We start from the raw sequence: 16,223 nt of genomic DNA, 5'->3' as shown, positions 1-16,223 counted from the left end.
TGCATCTCTGTACCACACACCCTCTCCATCTCATGTAAACCTCTAGCTCGAAGCCAGTCCTTTTTCCTTTCCTTGATTGGCAGTTGTACATCTGTAGCTCATAGATTCCCTCTTTCTCTCCCCTGATTGGCAGTTTTATGCCCTTGGCTCACAACTTACTGTCTTCCATGACCTGATTTGTTGTTGCGTCTGCTCTCCTGCTAGTTGTACAGCTCTTGCTCATGTGCACTCTCATTCTGTGCCCTGATTGGCTGTTTTATGTCTCCTTCTCTGCTGGTTGTACAGCTCTTGCTTGTGCGTGCTCTCATTCTTTGCCCTGACTGGCTGTTGTATGACTCTTCTCCTGCTAGTTGTGCATCTCTTGCTCACAAACTCTCTCTCTTTTTTGTCCCCTGATTAGCAGTTGCATGCTTCTGCTGCTGCTAGTTGTTCATCTCAGCTTGTGCGCTCTCTCCCTCTGTGCCCTGATTGGCTGCTGTATGCTTCCTCTCCTGCTGGTTGTACATCTCTTGCTCACGTGCTCTCTCTTCCGTTCCCCTGATTGGCTGTTGTATGCCTCTTCTTTTGCTATTTGTACATCTCTTTGTCACACGGTCTCTCATCTGTGCCCTGATTGGCTGTTGTATGTCTCCTATCCTGGTGGTTGTACATCTCTTGCTCATGCTCTCTCTCCTCCTGTCTCCTGATTGGCTGTTGAATGCTTCTGCTCCTGCTGGTTGTATATCTTTTGCTCACGCACTCTCTCCTCCTCTCCCCGGATTGGCTGTTGTATGCCTCTGCTCCTGCTAGATGTACATCTGTTGCTCACGCCCTTTCTATTACTCTCCCCTGATTGGCAGTTGTCTGCTACCAGTCTGATCGGGACGAGCTACGGAAACGCATTATTCAGTGGCTTGAAGCTGAGGTGATTCCAGACGGCTGGATCTCCAAGGGCAACAACTACAGTGAAATCCTCGACAAGTACTTCAAGGTGAGGAACTAGAAGAAACAAGCATTTACAATGCAATAGGTCTCGCACTGGATTGAGTTAGAGCTATTGGCATTGTAAATTCAAAACTGGAGTTTTCTTGCCATATAAATTGGTCAACCTTGCCTCATGATTTTGTCTTTTTCTGCCATACAATTCCAGTGACCATGCATATAACTAAAACACTTCCATTTACTTCTTCCTCTGTCTGCAGCAAAAAAATGAAAGTGTTGCCATTTAGCATCCTAACTTAAATCTGCCATGCTAATTCTAATAGAATAGCACTTTCACCACCCCTCCATCAGAGTTGCTGGCTGGCTAACACAATTCCCCACAAAAAAGGCTTAAGACAGCCACACAGGAGAAATAAACTAGAAGGGTCACCCAAACATATCAAGAGTGTTCAAACAGTCATAGTGTAATAGGGATGTTAAATTGGCCTGAATTGTGGTCATAATTGTAATAAGGAGAGATTATTAAAACATATACAGTTAGCATATAAACCTTTATCAGAAATAAACTTTTGGCATTAGACTGTAATCCTCAAAATAGCCCCTAGAGGGCACCATAACAAAACTATCATTTGTAAGAAACATGGTCATTTACCCATATTGTTAGCCTCTAGGGGGGATAACCCCATGAAAAGAACAGGAGAAAGTAATGCAGTGTAAACATATACTTACCCCCTAAAGGACGGTTTTAGGGCTAGCAGGCCGACTGCAATGATATTACAAACAAGGCCTTTAAAACAAAACTTATACCAGCTGTAAAACAAAAGTTGGAGCCATGAGAAAGCTTAAGACACTCAATGGTGGGAAGGGTTATTATTTTGATAGATGATGTAGACAGAAAGAGCTTTTTGAAGGTGGTTCCATTGTCCTAGGGCCACCACAGGCTGAGTTATGAATAGGGGTGGGCGGAGCTCACTGAGTTCCAAGCCTGACCATGCTTAGCGCGTCCGAGATCGGTCGCACTCAGGCCAGGGCTGTAGGCAGCGAAAGCTGCCATTTCAGGCCTCTTATGCACCGGCCTGCCGCGTGTGCACTACACACGGGGCAGGCAAGTGCACAAGAGGCCTGGGCAGACCGGGGCCGTAGGCAGAGAAAGCTGCCATTTCAGGCCTCTTGTGCACCAGTGCACTAGAACTAAAAACAAGCATTTGCAATGCAATGGGTCTTGCATTTGCTCGAGTTAGAGCTCTTAGCATTGTAAACTCCTAAGACCCCTCTCCCTGCAGAACTTTAGTACCTTTAAACAAAGGGAGGGCGGGCGGGGATGGGGATAGGGACGGGAACAGGGGGAAATTAAAAATAAATAAAAATTAAAAAACGAGCGCGATCGCGCTGTGTAAAACCTTGAAATTCGCCAAGGAGTACTAGGATAAACAATACAATTAAACTGGTAGCCTTGCAAAGCGCTCAATTCTGCCCAGCGAGATCCTGCTGCTTAGGAAATAAAAAGGGAAAGTAGTTCAGAAACCATGCTGAAAACATGGAGCCTTGTATGTTTTTAGTAGTTGGCCGGGGCGCTCAAGGAGGGCTAAACACAGGAATAGACATGACGTATGCATGCCTTGCACAAATGAAATAAAGCGAATTTTAAAAGGCAATCCCACGAACCAACAAAAGTGATAGGTGTGACATGGGCGTGGTTAAAAGCCCACAGAAGATTACAACAGGCCAGAGCACTTGCGCGCTCGACCCTAAAAACAAGGACTTACCTGGGTCCTCCCCGGGTCCTCGTTGCCAGTGGCCTGGCTCTCTGCCTCCCTCTGTCCCCTGCTTCTGGGCCGCTGGGGAGGGAGGCCTGGATCTGGAGCTGGCACCGGAAGCAGCTCCATGACGCCGACGTCAGGCCGAGTGCTCAGTGCCTGCACTTGTGCTGTGTGGCCCATAACTGGGCTGCATTGGTGCACACACGTTCTGCGCTGCTGCCGGGGCTACCGGAGTTTTTGTTCGAACTCTGCGCTGAGTGACAAAAACTCTGTTAGCTCTGCCAGCGGAGCGGTGCTCATCACCCGCCCCTAGTTATAAGCAAAAATGTTTTCTAAACCTAATGCCCTGCAAAGCATTATGGGGTGCGATTCTGTGCAGTAGATATTATGGTATGTTTGCTGCAATGCTCAGAACAGCCCCTAGAGAACACTACAAAAAAAATAGCATTTGGAAGAAACATGGTCATGTAACCATAGAGTCAGCCCTTAGAGAGCAGAACCGCATGAATTAAAGAACAGGAGAAAGTAATGCAGTGTAACCATATATTTAGCCTCGTGGACATAGTACATTACACATTTTCATGGCTAGCAAGACTATTGCAATGATATTGCAAACAAGGCTCATAAACCGTAACTTCTCTCCGCTGTAAAACAAAAGTTCCAGCCATGAGAAAGCTTAAAAAGAAAATGAAATGTGATAGTGGTTATTATTTTGGACTCCCCACCAACAGTGTTGGGACCCAGAGATGATATAGGCAGACTTAGCATATTGTGGTCAATGTTTTGAAGGTAGTCCCATTGTCCTAGAACCACCGCAGGCTGAGTTATGAGCAAAAATGTTTTGTAAAAGTAATTCCTTGCAAAGCATTATGGGTTGACTTTACCTGATTGCAGTGAATACTGTGGTATTGGCTCTCCCGCTGTGCCAGGAGAGCCACTTTCGCTTTGAGGATTTTTGTTTTACTTAAAGCATTCACCACTTTCAAGCGTTTTACGAGGAGTGCCACAAGAAATCACTCTGATTAGGTAACTGTGAACAATTTGACAAGCGCTCCAGTACCACTGATCGAATTCACGCTGTTGTGCCCGTTCATCTATGAGCGCCATGCCCACCATGCACCCCGAAGGGGAGAGACAAAAGAAATAGTTTGTCCACACTGAAGTATATTAGCAATCGTGCAATAATCCAATGTAACAGGGGCAGTCTGCAAGTCTTGACAAAACAGCCTCAAGGCGGGACAAACATAAAGCATTTACCAATGGCATCAAGTGTTTTTTGAAAGGCTAGCCCCCGAACAAGTGAATGTGATGAGCTTGACATGGGCATGGTTAAAAGCCCACAATACTTGCGCACTCAACCTAAAAACCACTAGGTGCAGGTGGGTGTGGCCTCCATCTATAGCCTTTTAGACTGATTGGATGGAATTAACTTTAGCTGCTCACCCGCTGAGCATTCTGGTACATGGAGTCAACTTAACATGGTTGTCATCAAATAGTTCTATGATTTGTGTTTCTTCTTTTGATTTCACACATCCACTGCATCTCAGTGAAGTGGAAAAAGTGGCACATGCTATTGGTGAAATGTTAAATGTCCTTAAGAATCAAACTGCCCTCCAGAATTTTGGGTCTGCATGTCCTCTGATTCCACTATATCCAACGAAAGAGCTTCCATCAAACAAAGAAATGCACAATTATTTAGCACATTCCTGGCCTTCTTGGCGCACTTCTGCCCTTGAGCAGTAACACAGCATCCTTCTCAGCCCTGCCAAGTTTCCCAGGTCCATGTGTGATGTGCTGCTCCATTCTAGGTTTTTTCTTTGAATTCTAGGACTTGCAGTCTTGTTTTCATCATTATAAAAGAGGACTACAACTCCCAGAATTTCAAGTAAAAACCTGTAGTGGAGTGGCACATCAATCTTGGACCTGGAAAACTTGGCAGCTATGCCTTCTGGGTCAGTGATCCGAGTACCTCTGATCTGAGCTTATCTAAAGTCCCTTTAACTACCTGTTCAATTGCTGAAGCTGTCAACACAATTTTCCAAAGTCATCCTTTGGTAGAATAGGTTGGACCATCTCATAGACTAACCTCCCTGTCCCAGCACACACAGACACACATACTCACTGACACAGCTCTGCCTGGACACACATTCACGAAATACTGTCACAAACAAGAGCACACACTGTGGGGTTTGCGAAAAAGGACAATTTGAAGCTTTCTTTGGGTGGTAGGTGTCATTTAGATGGAATGTTTTTGATGGAAGACCTTGGGTGAAATTGGTGATTTGTAGGGGCACAATCAAAAGGCATCTATTTTCGTGACAAAAAGGTAGTCCTTTGACATTTATGGGTGATGGCGTGTCACTGTATCACTGTTGAAATATCGACCTACCAGATTACAGCATCCACAATATCGACTACCATTATATATTGTCAAGATAAATAGATGTGGAGTGAAGAATAGAAAACCAATATTTCCCTGGGTATACTGACCTTGACAACAAAGTGGTAATGGTTACTGTTTATGTGAGTTTTCTGCAGGTCAACTGAAATGTTGAGACATACACCCCCCCAAGGACTACACCCCCCCAAGGACATACCCCCCCCATTTCTGCCACACAGACACACACAGAATCATCTCAGCAAAAATACACTAAACACAAATTTATCAAGTCCCCACACAAAGCATCGTTTCAAGACACACACACACTGACGTAACAAAGAAGAATATATTTATGTGCAGACTTTCACGCACATGACCCTTCATACAGATCTGTTGCAATATGTAGCTGGCCACTGTCGAATATTATAAGCCACTTAACAATATATTAGTCTGCTTCAGCCCTGCTGGCCACTAGTCAATATGACTTCCATCATAGCTGCCAAACACATTATCGAAAGAACACTTAGCAAATGCACTTAATAAAACTTAGGCATACAGCTCTGTTTCAACCCCCCAAAACGCGCATGCCACTTTCAACGCTCATAAATACAGAATCTCATCTCAGCCTCCACACCTAGGTCATTTTCCAGGATACCCGGTGCCTAGAAGTCTAAAAAGGCAGTGATTTGTCAATTGAACGTCTAGGGGCCAAATCATAGACCCATTCATAGCACTGCACATTTCTGTTTTGTGTGCAACTGGTCAATCTGCAAATGTAAAGGGCGCCTGGAAGCGGTATTGGCTTTAATTGATAGAATCACTTGAACCTTTCTTATGAGACAAATGTATTCTTTTTGGGTGGTCTTTTAAGGGAGTTACCAGTCGAGTTGTGAAGTGTGTGCTTTTAAAGGGCAGTTAGGAAAGAAAATTGCATTATAGTCTGGGTATTACTAAAATCTATATCTTAGAAGCACTCTTTTATCTTAAAACTTTTTTCTGCATTTTGTAGCAACCCATCTTACACTGTGCGCAATGCAAGTTTTAAATAATGGCTTACATATTCACAGTGCTTTCTGTCACAGACTTGGCTCTCATAGCACTAAACATACAGAAGTCGCTACTCTCCACTGCACCAGCCAGCATTCAATGATGTGGCTCTCTGGTTACAGACACAGACCTCTGCAGTGCATTAACTAATAGAAGTTTCATAATGCACAATAGTGTACTTACCACTGATTAACGCAACTTGTGTTTTTCATTTAAGCTGTGCCTTATTTTGTATGTAGTTACCTGAAGGTGAAAGACCAAAAAAAGTTTTAAAATATTTTGGATTGTTTTAGCCACGCCTTTGACCCTGCCCCATGGTCTGTCTCCCCACCCCCATTGCGCAGAGCATCACAGTTCCCATAATTTTTTAACGCACTTCGACCACTTTAACAGTCTCTGTATGTGTGTGTGCTGTCTAAAGCACATTAACAAGACAGTCTAAGCTCACAGCTTCAAGGCGCACACTGCTTCTGTGCACGCTCTGCAGCAGAGATGTATCAAGGCCTGGACAAAGTGGGCTCTGGCTCAGGGCCCAATCCCTTCAAGGGCAGTGCTTAATTTGTAAATATAAACGTGCTGGTGCCCAAAAACCCTCCTCTTAAACACGCAGCTGCTGCAATTAATTGTGGGAACACTGAATACTGACGCGGCGTAATCCTGAAGCCACCTCGGGCCTCTTTAATCCACATAAAGCCACTCCCTGCCCCTTCAGCTCACTCTTGCAGCTTTCTAGTTTCTCCCTTTGTGACGCTTTTTCGTTTTTCTCTCTCCCTGTCTTTCCCATATGTGTCTTTTGCTCGCAACAAATGCTTGAGGCAGAAGAACAAGTGCCGGCCCTCAAAAATAAGTGCTGGTGCTCCGCACCAGTAACAACAAGCACAAATTAAGCACTGTTCAAGAGGCCCTCTGATAGAGCCAGCTCTGCTCCAGATAGAGTCTTGCCCTAATGACCTTGATTAATTCTTTAACAAAATGTTTTAAATACCTTTTTCCTTTAATTTACTATTAATGTGGGTGATGTGCGAGAGTCAATTACAGACATTTTGCAGAGAGATGTGTTTATTTTTCATGCAACATCCATAAAAAGGTTTCTTTTAGATCAAAACGGGACCTCACATATGAGAAATGGAAGGGGGTACAGACATTAACTACAGAAAATGTGAGTGAGCTGCTGCTGTGTTACAATATTGGAAACACACGTCACTATCCCTGGATATTAGATATAAACACATTTAGTATTTGAACCAGTGCGCCTGCGCGCTGTCAGTGACCAGTCCAAAGAGGGCATCAAAGAGCTGAAATTAAACCATAAACTGAAACCTGCTCTGAACAGGGCCCCCCGAAATAGGTTTGGCCCCGGGCCCCCCAAATCCGTAAATTGTCCCTGGTTGTACATAGCGCTGTGACAGGCCTGAGAGAGGCGTCAGGGGGGATAAACACAGGCCTCGGCTGCCAGGGCCTGACAGGAGTTTACTGTGAGCGCGGCCTCCTCCATGGCAATGGCCCCCGCAGGCCCGGGCGGCGAGGAGTGCCCCCGCAGCGCCGCACCTGAACTGTTACTGTTATCAGTGCCCTTTGTGTGCGCAGAGGCGGCCCTGTCAGGTGTGTCACCCACACCTGTGATTACCAGTAATGACTGGGCCCTGGCACCGCGCCTGCTCCTCCCTCCCCTCAGGGCGGCGCCATCTTTAAATCACCAAGCTCCCTAGTGATGGAACGTGAGGTAGCTCAGGGGGTTAATGCGTCGGAGGTCTGCGCGCACCCTGCGAGGACTTTCATCCTTCTGAAGCCGATCACCCGGCTATTATTTTAAAAAACGCAGAACGACAACGGTGCTGTGTATTTAGCTATCAAATTAAGAAACAATGACTGGGTTACATAGAGGGCTCTTGGTAGCTCGGTCTGTCGGCGATTAAAGTAAAGGGTGATATTTTTATCCAACTAAGTTGCATTTATTTCACGCACCTGAGAAGGACGGGTGGGTGACTATATCTGCGAAAAATCGATCTCCCGACCGAGTTGCAAAGTTATCTGTCCCAGGTGCCTTAACCCACTGAGCTGTTTGACCAGACTGGCTATCGGTTGGAAGCTGCTCCAGTAATGGCGGAGGGAGCGGGTAAAGGGGTCTACTCTGGCTCGAATGTGGCTGGTAACAGGATTATGAATTTAGGCTTTTGATGGTAAAGCGCTACACCGACCTTTGAAGATGAACGAATAAATAGTTTTCGTACAGCGGATGTCAGATCGTAGTAATTTGTTCAGCCTTGATCTTTCTTTGAATACGGCAATCTATAGTGTTGAGAAAACAAAGTACAAGTAGTTAGTTGAATGCAATTAAAACAAGCGTTGGCAAAGCCAATAGGCTTAACGTTTGTAGGACGTGCGCATCATGAAACCTATTGGCCTTACCAATGCTTGTCTGCCTGGCAGCACGGGTAAGCCAGCAGACAAAAGCATCTGAACATGGATGCTACAGAGAAGGTGCTTTATTTTCTTTAGCTATCATGTTTCAGAAGTTTTTGTCACCCCTTGTTACCAGGCTGTTTACCCACACATTTCAGCTGTAGAATAGTCCCTGATGCATTCCAACGGTGGCGGAAGGACACAGCCAAACAGCCAGTGGAAAAAATGGTGAGAGTAAAATACTGCTATGGGCTTATCCAAGATGTGATTGACCATTCCTCAAGCCAAGGGCTCAAGGTTACAGAATAAAAACCCAGTGGCTGAAGAAGGCACTAGTATGCATAGAACACAATATATTCGCTATTAATTGCGCAACTGCCATACGTATCAAACCTAAAATAAGCATTTGCAAGGCAATGGGTCTCGCATTTGCCCGAGTTAGAGCTATTAGCGTTGTAAATTCCTAGCACGGCTTTCCTTGCCACATAAATTGAAATGAAAAGTAAAACAGTTGACATAAGCAAGCCGATTCAAAGCTCCACGGCCGCCGTGAACATGAGAGACACAAAAGGAAAAATAAGTTTTCTCACAGTCAAACATATCGGCAAATCATGCAATTATCCATGTAACAGGGGCAGTTTGCAAGGCGGCAACAAAACTGCCCCAAGGAGGGACAAACATAAAGCATTTACCAATTATATCAATGGATTTTTTAAAGGCAAACCCATGAACGAGTGAAAGTGCTGGGCGTGGTTAAAAGCAGTGCTTAATTTGTGCTTGTTGTTTCCGGTACTGAGCACCGGAACTTATTTTTGAGGACCGGGGCTTATTCTTCTGCCTCAAGCATTTACTGCTAGCAAAAGACACATATGGGAAAGACGGAAGAAGAGAAAAACGAAAAAGCGTCACAATGGGAGAAAGTAGAAAGTTGCTAGAGTGAGCTGAGGGGGCAGTGAGTGGCTGTAAATGTACTGAAGAGGCTCAAGATGGCTTCAGGATTACACCGCCTCAATATTCCGTGTTCCCACATTTAATTGAAGGAGCCGAGTGTTTAAGAGGAGTGCTTTGGGCACCAGCACGTTTTTATTTACAAATTAAGCACTGGTTAAAAGCCCACAATACTTACAACAGGTCAAAGCGCTTGCGTGCTCAACCTAAAAATGGATGGGTTCCCTCTGCTCATGTCTGATTTGGGAGATTATGAAACCTAAAAATAGTTATGGTCAATGCAACAGTGCATGTCTGAGATAAGCTGAAAAGATGGCCTTTAACTTAAAAGTTGTCTCGCAAAATCAATCCTGGATTTACCTTGGTAAATTTCAAATGGTTTATTTGGCCCTCCACCTCTATTTCGCAAGCAAATTTCTCTATACACCAGTTAAGGAGATCTTTCTGTAACATTCAGATATGTGATGTCTAACCTGGCTATCAGAGCCTTTTATGCAACCAATGTTATTACAATGAGTACCATTATTCTTAACCAAGAGAACTCCAGTCTATAACAACACACTTAAAGACAGCTAAGTTTGTGGTATCTCCAAAAATTCCTATAATATTATTTAATGCTGAAGACATGGTACTAAAAATGCAACGACACTTGTTGCAGCGCAGTGAAAGGCCCTTTGCAAAGGTTTATTGGTCACCCTTCTCTTGCTTATTGCTATGTTTGAACATTAAACTGGTACTAATGAGGTGCAACCTATGCCCAGACAGGGTTAAGAAGTGTAAAAATGCCAAAGTAGTAAAGTAACACTATCAGAAAATGTGCCGCATAATTTGCCTTTTTTTGCCTATTAATTTGGTCAACCCTGCTGCATAATTTGGCTCTCTCCTGCTGCATACTTCTAGTGGCTTTGGTTATAGGTGGTCCAGAACCTTAATTTTAGTTGAGTTTGTCACGTCATACTGTGAGTTTAAGTGTCACTATTTTGCTGATGTGGCTTGAGCTGTAAGAGACCTCAGTCCATGCCATACTATGGCTGTCCTTTGCGTGTCACTATTCCACTGGTGTTGAGTATTCTCACTGGGACCTCAATTCGTGCGATACTGAGAATGTCCACTGGGTGTCACTGCTGCGCTGTTGGAGCGTGCCTGCTCCCCATAGCACCTCAGAAATTGACATATTTGAAGTAACCACTGGCTGCCACTGCTGCACAGGAGTCTGCTTGCTTCCAATAGGAACCTCAGATATTGCCTTGGTCTGAGTATCCAGTGGCTGTCACTGCTGCACCATTTCCACTCTTTGCTGCCTCCCACCAGTCCTAAGACACCCACAGGCAGAAGCTGTTCCTCTTATGTTCACCACGGTGCCCTGAAAGAATCTGAAGATGGCGACCAACAGGAAGGCTCAGGGGAGGGCATATGATGTCATTGGAGAAAGATCTAGGCACCAAATGGTGGAGGTTGTCGACACACACAAAAAGGAGAAAAAGAAAAAGGACTACTACTACTTTGGAGAATTCTGATTCCAACCACTAGATGGCAGAATAATGCACAGCATGTAAATCCAGAAAATTCTTCAAGCTGCAAAACTACACTTACAGGCAAGAAACTATTTTGATATACTTTGTTACTCAAGTCTATGGTACTCATTTTTCAACCTTGTAAGGATGAAAGGCCTAGCGAACTAGACAGGATTCAAACCTGTTGCCATGAGGTGAAACAAAGATTGCTGGAGTGGGTGCATTATTCCACTGAGCAACCAGACTCTGTCTGCTGCTCTTGCTATGGTACCACATACCTGCAAGCCGCAGATCAAGCCCCAGGGTCTCCTTGGAGACCTCAGACAGTACTATAGTGGCAGTGCCCTGTAGGTGTCACTGCTGCACTGGTGCCTTCCGCTGTCAGTTTTCCTAAGTCCACTACATCCGAAAGTTACCCCTCTGACGACCAGAAGGGTACCACACATCTGTTATCCCTGTCTCTTGTGTCTTGTGTTATAAGCGGCAGGTGATGAGCCCACTTCCTTGGAGCCCTCAAGTAACTAGTGCATGTCAGTCCTGCACCAGTGTCTCAGCCCAGACACTGCCTCTCTGGTGTTCACTGTGGTACAAGCAGGCCCTCACTGTCTTCCTTGGCTTGTGTTATTGCCTCAGGGGATGAACCTGCTTCCTTAACACCACCTTAAGTGTTGACCTGAGATTGCTATGTAGTTCCAACAATTGCACCATTGCCTCCCGTTGTTGCATTCCCACAGTCCTCAGTCCTCCACACTCGGACATTGCCCCTTTGATACTCACTATGAGTCTACCAGGCCCTGCCTCTCTTCCTTGGCTTGTGTTCTGGGGACAAAGATGCCTCTTTGGAGACCCCAGACATTGCTATCTTGAGATTGCCCTGCAGGTGTCACTGTTTCACCAGCGTCTCCTGTGGCTGTCTTCCCACAGTCCTGCGATCTCCACAGCCAGAAGCTGGACCTCTCTCTTCCTTGACTTGTGCTATTGCCCCAAGGCATGAACCTCCCTCTTTGGAGACCACCAGCAGTTCTGTTCTCAGACTGCTCTGTAGGTGTCACTGCTGCACCAGTGCCTTCCCATGGTCCTTTGACCACCCACACCTGGAAGCTGGCCCTCCGATGCTCACTGTGGTGCTGGCAACCCCCCTCTCTTCCTCTGCTTGCGTTATGGCCCCTGGGATGAATCTCTCTCCTTGGAGGCCTCAGACATTGCTATCTTGAGAAAGCTCTATAGGTGTCACTATTCAACCAGTACGTCCCGTGGCTGAGCCCCATACCCAGAAGGTGGCCCTCTGATGCTCTCCATGGGACCAGCAGGCCCTCACTCTCTTCGCTGGCTTGTGTTTTGGCCTTAGGTCTTTGGAGACCTCAGACAATGAGCCATGATCCAAAGATGGGGTGGGCGAGGTCTGAGCGTGCCCAGTCTCCGAGATGGATCTTTATCTGCCTTCGAGTCCACAGGCCCAGATGGGTCTAGCAGACAGGCCTGGCTCCTGCCTAACCTGCTGGGGCAGTCTGAAGAAACCTGCTGGTTACAGTAACGCACGCGTGTGGCTGGGATAGTGAGCTGTAACCGAACCTGTCATTACACCTTTGTGTGCTTGGCAGCTCAATGACCTCCAGGCTTGGCGTGGGTACAAGGGCTGCTGACAGCCCCACGGGGAGCGTTTCCTTGCAGAGAGACTTAGAGATGAGCTTCTCTCCTGTGAGCATAGCCTGGGCTGTCAAGGACTCAGCTTTGTAAATATAATGCTCAGCGTTTCTGACCTAGATCCTGGATCGAGGGACAGTCCTAGGGGTGATCTCTTTAGAGGCCGGGGCTGTGCTGGTCCTCGCTCTTAGAGGTGATCTCTACAGAGAGGCCAACGTTTAGGCACTGTGGTCCTCGCTGTTAGGGAAACCAGGTACCGTGTATGCTTCACCACTTCTTAGAGGTGAACTCTCGAGAGAAAGACCACTCATTGCGCATGAGGGTCCTCGCTCGAAAGAGAGACCGGGGATTCAGCAACCTGTGCCTCCCTCTTAGAAGTGACCGGAGAGAGAGCAATGATTGAGCTCGCAGACCTTAGTGCCCCGATGACTTAGTGGTGATCTCTAGAGAGCGAGCGAGAGATCAAAGATTGAGCGCACTGGGCCTCACTCCTAGAGGTTATGTATATATATAAAGAGAGGCAGACCAATGATTGAGCACACTGGGCCTCACTCCTAGAGGTTATGTCTATACAGAGGGAGACCAATGATTGAGCACACTGGGCCTCACTCCTAGAGGTTATGTCTATGTAGAGGGAGACCAATGATTGAGCACACTGGGCCTCACTCCTAGAGGTTATGTCTATATAGAGGGAGACCAATGATTGAGCGCACTGGGCCTCACTCCTAGAGGTTATGTCTATACAGAGGGAGACCAAAGATTGAGCAAACTGGGGTCTCCCTCTTAGAGGTTATGTCTATATAGAGGGAGACCAATGATTGAACACACTGGGCCTCACTCCTAGAGGTTATGTCTATATAGAGGGAGACCAATGATTGAACACACTGGGCCTCACTCCTAGAGGTTATGTCTATATATACAGAGAGGGAGACTAATGATTGAGCACACTGGGCCTCACTCCTAGAGGTTATGTCTATGTAGAGGGAGACTAATGATTGAGCACACTGGGCCTCACTCCTAGAGGTTATGTCTATGTAGAGGGAGACTAATGATTGAATACAGTGGGTCTCACTTCTAGAGGTTATGTCTATATAGAAGGAGACCAATGATTGAGCACACTGGGTCTCACTATGAGAGGTTATGTCTATATAGAGGGAGACTAATGATTGAGCACACTGGGCCTCACTCCTAGAGGTTATGTCTATATAGAGGGAGACCAATGATTGAGCGCACTGGGCCTCACTCCTAGAGGTTATGTCTATATAGAGAGAGACCAATGATTGAGCACACTGGGCGTCACTCCTAGAGGTTATGTCTATACAGAGGGAGACCAAAGATTGAGCAAACTGGGGTCTCCCTCTTAGAGGTTATGTATATATAGAGGGAGACCAATGATTGAACACACTGGGCCTCACTCCTAGAGGTTATGTCTATATAGAAAGACATCAATGATTGAGCACACTGGGCGTCACTCCTAGAGGTTATGTCTATACAGAGGGAGACCAAAGATTGAGCAAACTGGGGTCTCCCTCTTAGAGGTTATGTCTATATAGAGGGAGACCAATGATTGAACACACTGGGCCTCACTCCTAGAGGTTATGTCTATATAGAAAGACATCAATGATTGAGCACACTGGGCGTCACTCCTAGAGGTTATGTCTATATAGAGGGAGACCAATGATTGAGCACACTGGGCCTCACTCCTAGAGGTTATGTCTATATAGAGGGAGACCAATGATTGAGCACACTGGGCCTCACTCCTAGAGGTTATGTCTAAATAGAGGGAGACCAATGATTGAGCACACTGGGCCTCACTCCTAGAGGTTATGTCTATATGGAAAGAGACCAATGATTGAGCACACTGGGCCCCACTTCTAGAGGTTATGTCTATATAGAAAGAGACCAATGATTGAGCACACTGGGTCTCACTCTTAGAGGTTATGTCTATATAGAGGGAGACTAATGATTGAGCACACTGGGCCTCACTCCTAGAGGTTATGTCTATGTAGAGGGAGACTAATGATTGAGCACACTGGGCCTCACTCCTAGAGGTTATGTCTATATATACAGAGAGGGAGACCAATGATTGAGCACACTGGCCCTCACTCCTAGAGGTTATGTCTATGTAGAGGGAGACTAATGATTGAATACAGTGGGTCTCACTTCTAGAGGTTATGTCTATATAGAAGGAGACCAATGATTGAGCACACTGGGTCTCACTATGAGAGGTTATGTCTATATAGAGGGAGACTAATGATTGAGCACACTGGGCCTCACTCCTAGAGGTTATGTCTATATAGAGGGAGACCAATGATTGAGCGCACTGGGCCTCACTCCTAGAGGTTATGTCTATATAGAGAGAGACCAATGATTGAGCACACTGGGCCTCACTCCTAGAGGTTATGTCTAAATAGAGGGAGACCAATGATGGAGCACACTGGGCCTCACTCCTAGAGGTTATGTCTATATAGAGGGAGACCAATGATTGAGCACACTGGGCCTCACTCCTAGAGGTTATGTATATATATAAAGAGAGGCAGACCAATGATTGAGCACACGGGGTCTCACTCCTAGAAGTTATGTCTATATAGAGGGAGACCACTGATTGAGCACACTGGGCCTTACTCCTAGAGGTTATGTCTATATAGAGGGAGACCAATGATTGAGCATACTGGGCCTCACTCCTAGAGGTTAGGTCTACATACAGGGAGACTAATGATTGAGCACACTGGGCCTCACTCCTAGAGGTTATGTATATATATAAAGAGACCAATGATTGAGCACACTGGGCCCCACTTCTAGAGGTTATGTCTATATAGAAAGAGACTAATGATTGAGCACACTGGGCCTCACTCCTAGAGGTTATGTCTATATAGAGGGAGACTAATGATTGAGCACACTGGGCCTCACTCCTAGATGTTATGTCTATATAGAAAGAGACCAATGATTGAGCACACTGGGACTCACTCCTAGAGGTTATGTCTATATAGAGGGGAACCAATGATTGAGCATACTGGGCCTCACTCCTAGAGGTTAGGTCTATATATAAAGAGGGGCAGACCAATGATGGAGCACACTGGGCCTCACTCCTAGAGGTTGTCTCTATATAGAGGGAGATCAATGATTGAGCACACTGGGCTTCACTCATAGAGGTTATGTCTATATAGAAAGAGACCAATGATTGAGGACACTGGGTCTCACTCCTAGAGGTTATGTCTATATATAAAGAGAGGGAGACCAATGATTGAGCTCACTGGGCCTCACTCCTAGAGGTTATGTCTGTATATAAAGAGAGGGAGACCAATGATTGAGCTTACTGGGCCTCAAACCTGGGAGATGTCTATATATATATATATAGAGAGAGAGACCAATGAGTGAGCACACCGGGCCTCAGTCCTAGAGGTTATGTCTATATAGAGGGAGACCAATGATTGAGCACACTGGGGCTCAAACCTGGGGGGATGTCTATATATATATATATATATATATATATATATATATATATATATATATAGCGATAGAGAGAGAGAGAGAGACCAATGAGTGCGCACACCGGGCATCACCCGTAGAGGTTATGTCTATAGAGAGAGAGGCCAATCAATGATT

The 16,223-nt window shown here is 45.8% G+C and overlaps 1 protein-coding gene across 1 annotated transcript in view; it reads left to right on the top strand.

Annotated features, from left to right (window-relative positions):
- The window catches only part of FSTL1 (follistatin like 1), a 119,421-nt gene that overhangs the window by 79,741 nt on the left and 23,457 nt on the right, over positions 1–16,223 (top strand). Inside the window, exon 6 of the mRNA XM_069202698.1 lies at positions 840–970. Within this exon, the coding sequence (XP_069058799.1) occupies positions 840–970 (131 nt within the window). The remainder of the gene's footprint in view (positions 1–839; positions 971–16,223) is intronic.

This window comes from Pleurodeles waltl, chromosome 8 (assembly GCF_031143425.1).
Source record: "Pleurodeles waltl isolate 20211129_DDA chromosome 8, aPleWal1.hap1.20221129, whole genome shotgun sequence".
Taxonomy (NCBI): Eukaryota; Metazoa; Chordata; class Amphibia; order Caudata; family Salamandridae; genus Pleurodeles; species Pleurodeles waltl.
Note: the sequence above shows the minus strand (reverse complement) of the source record. Positions and strands in the feature narration are given on the sequence as shown.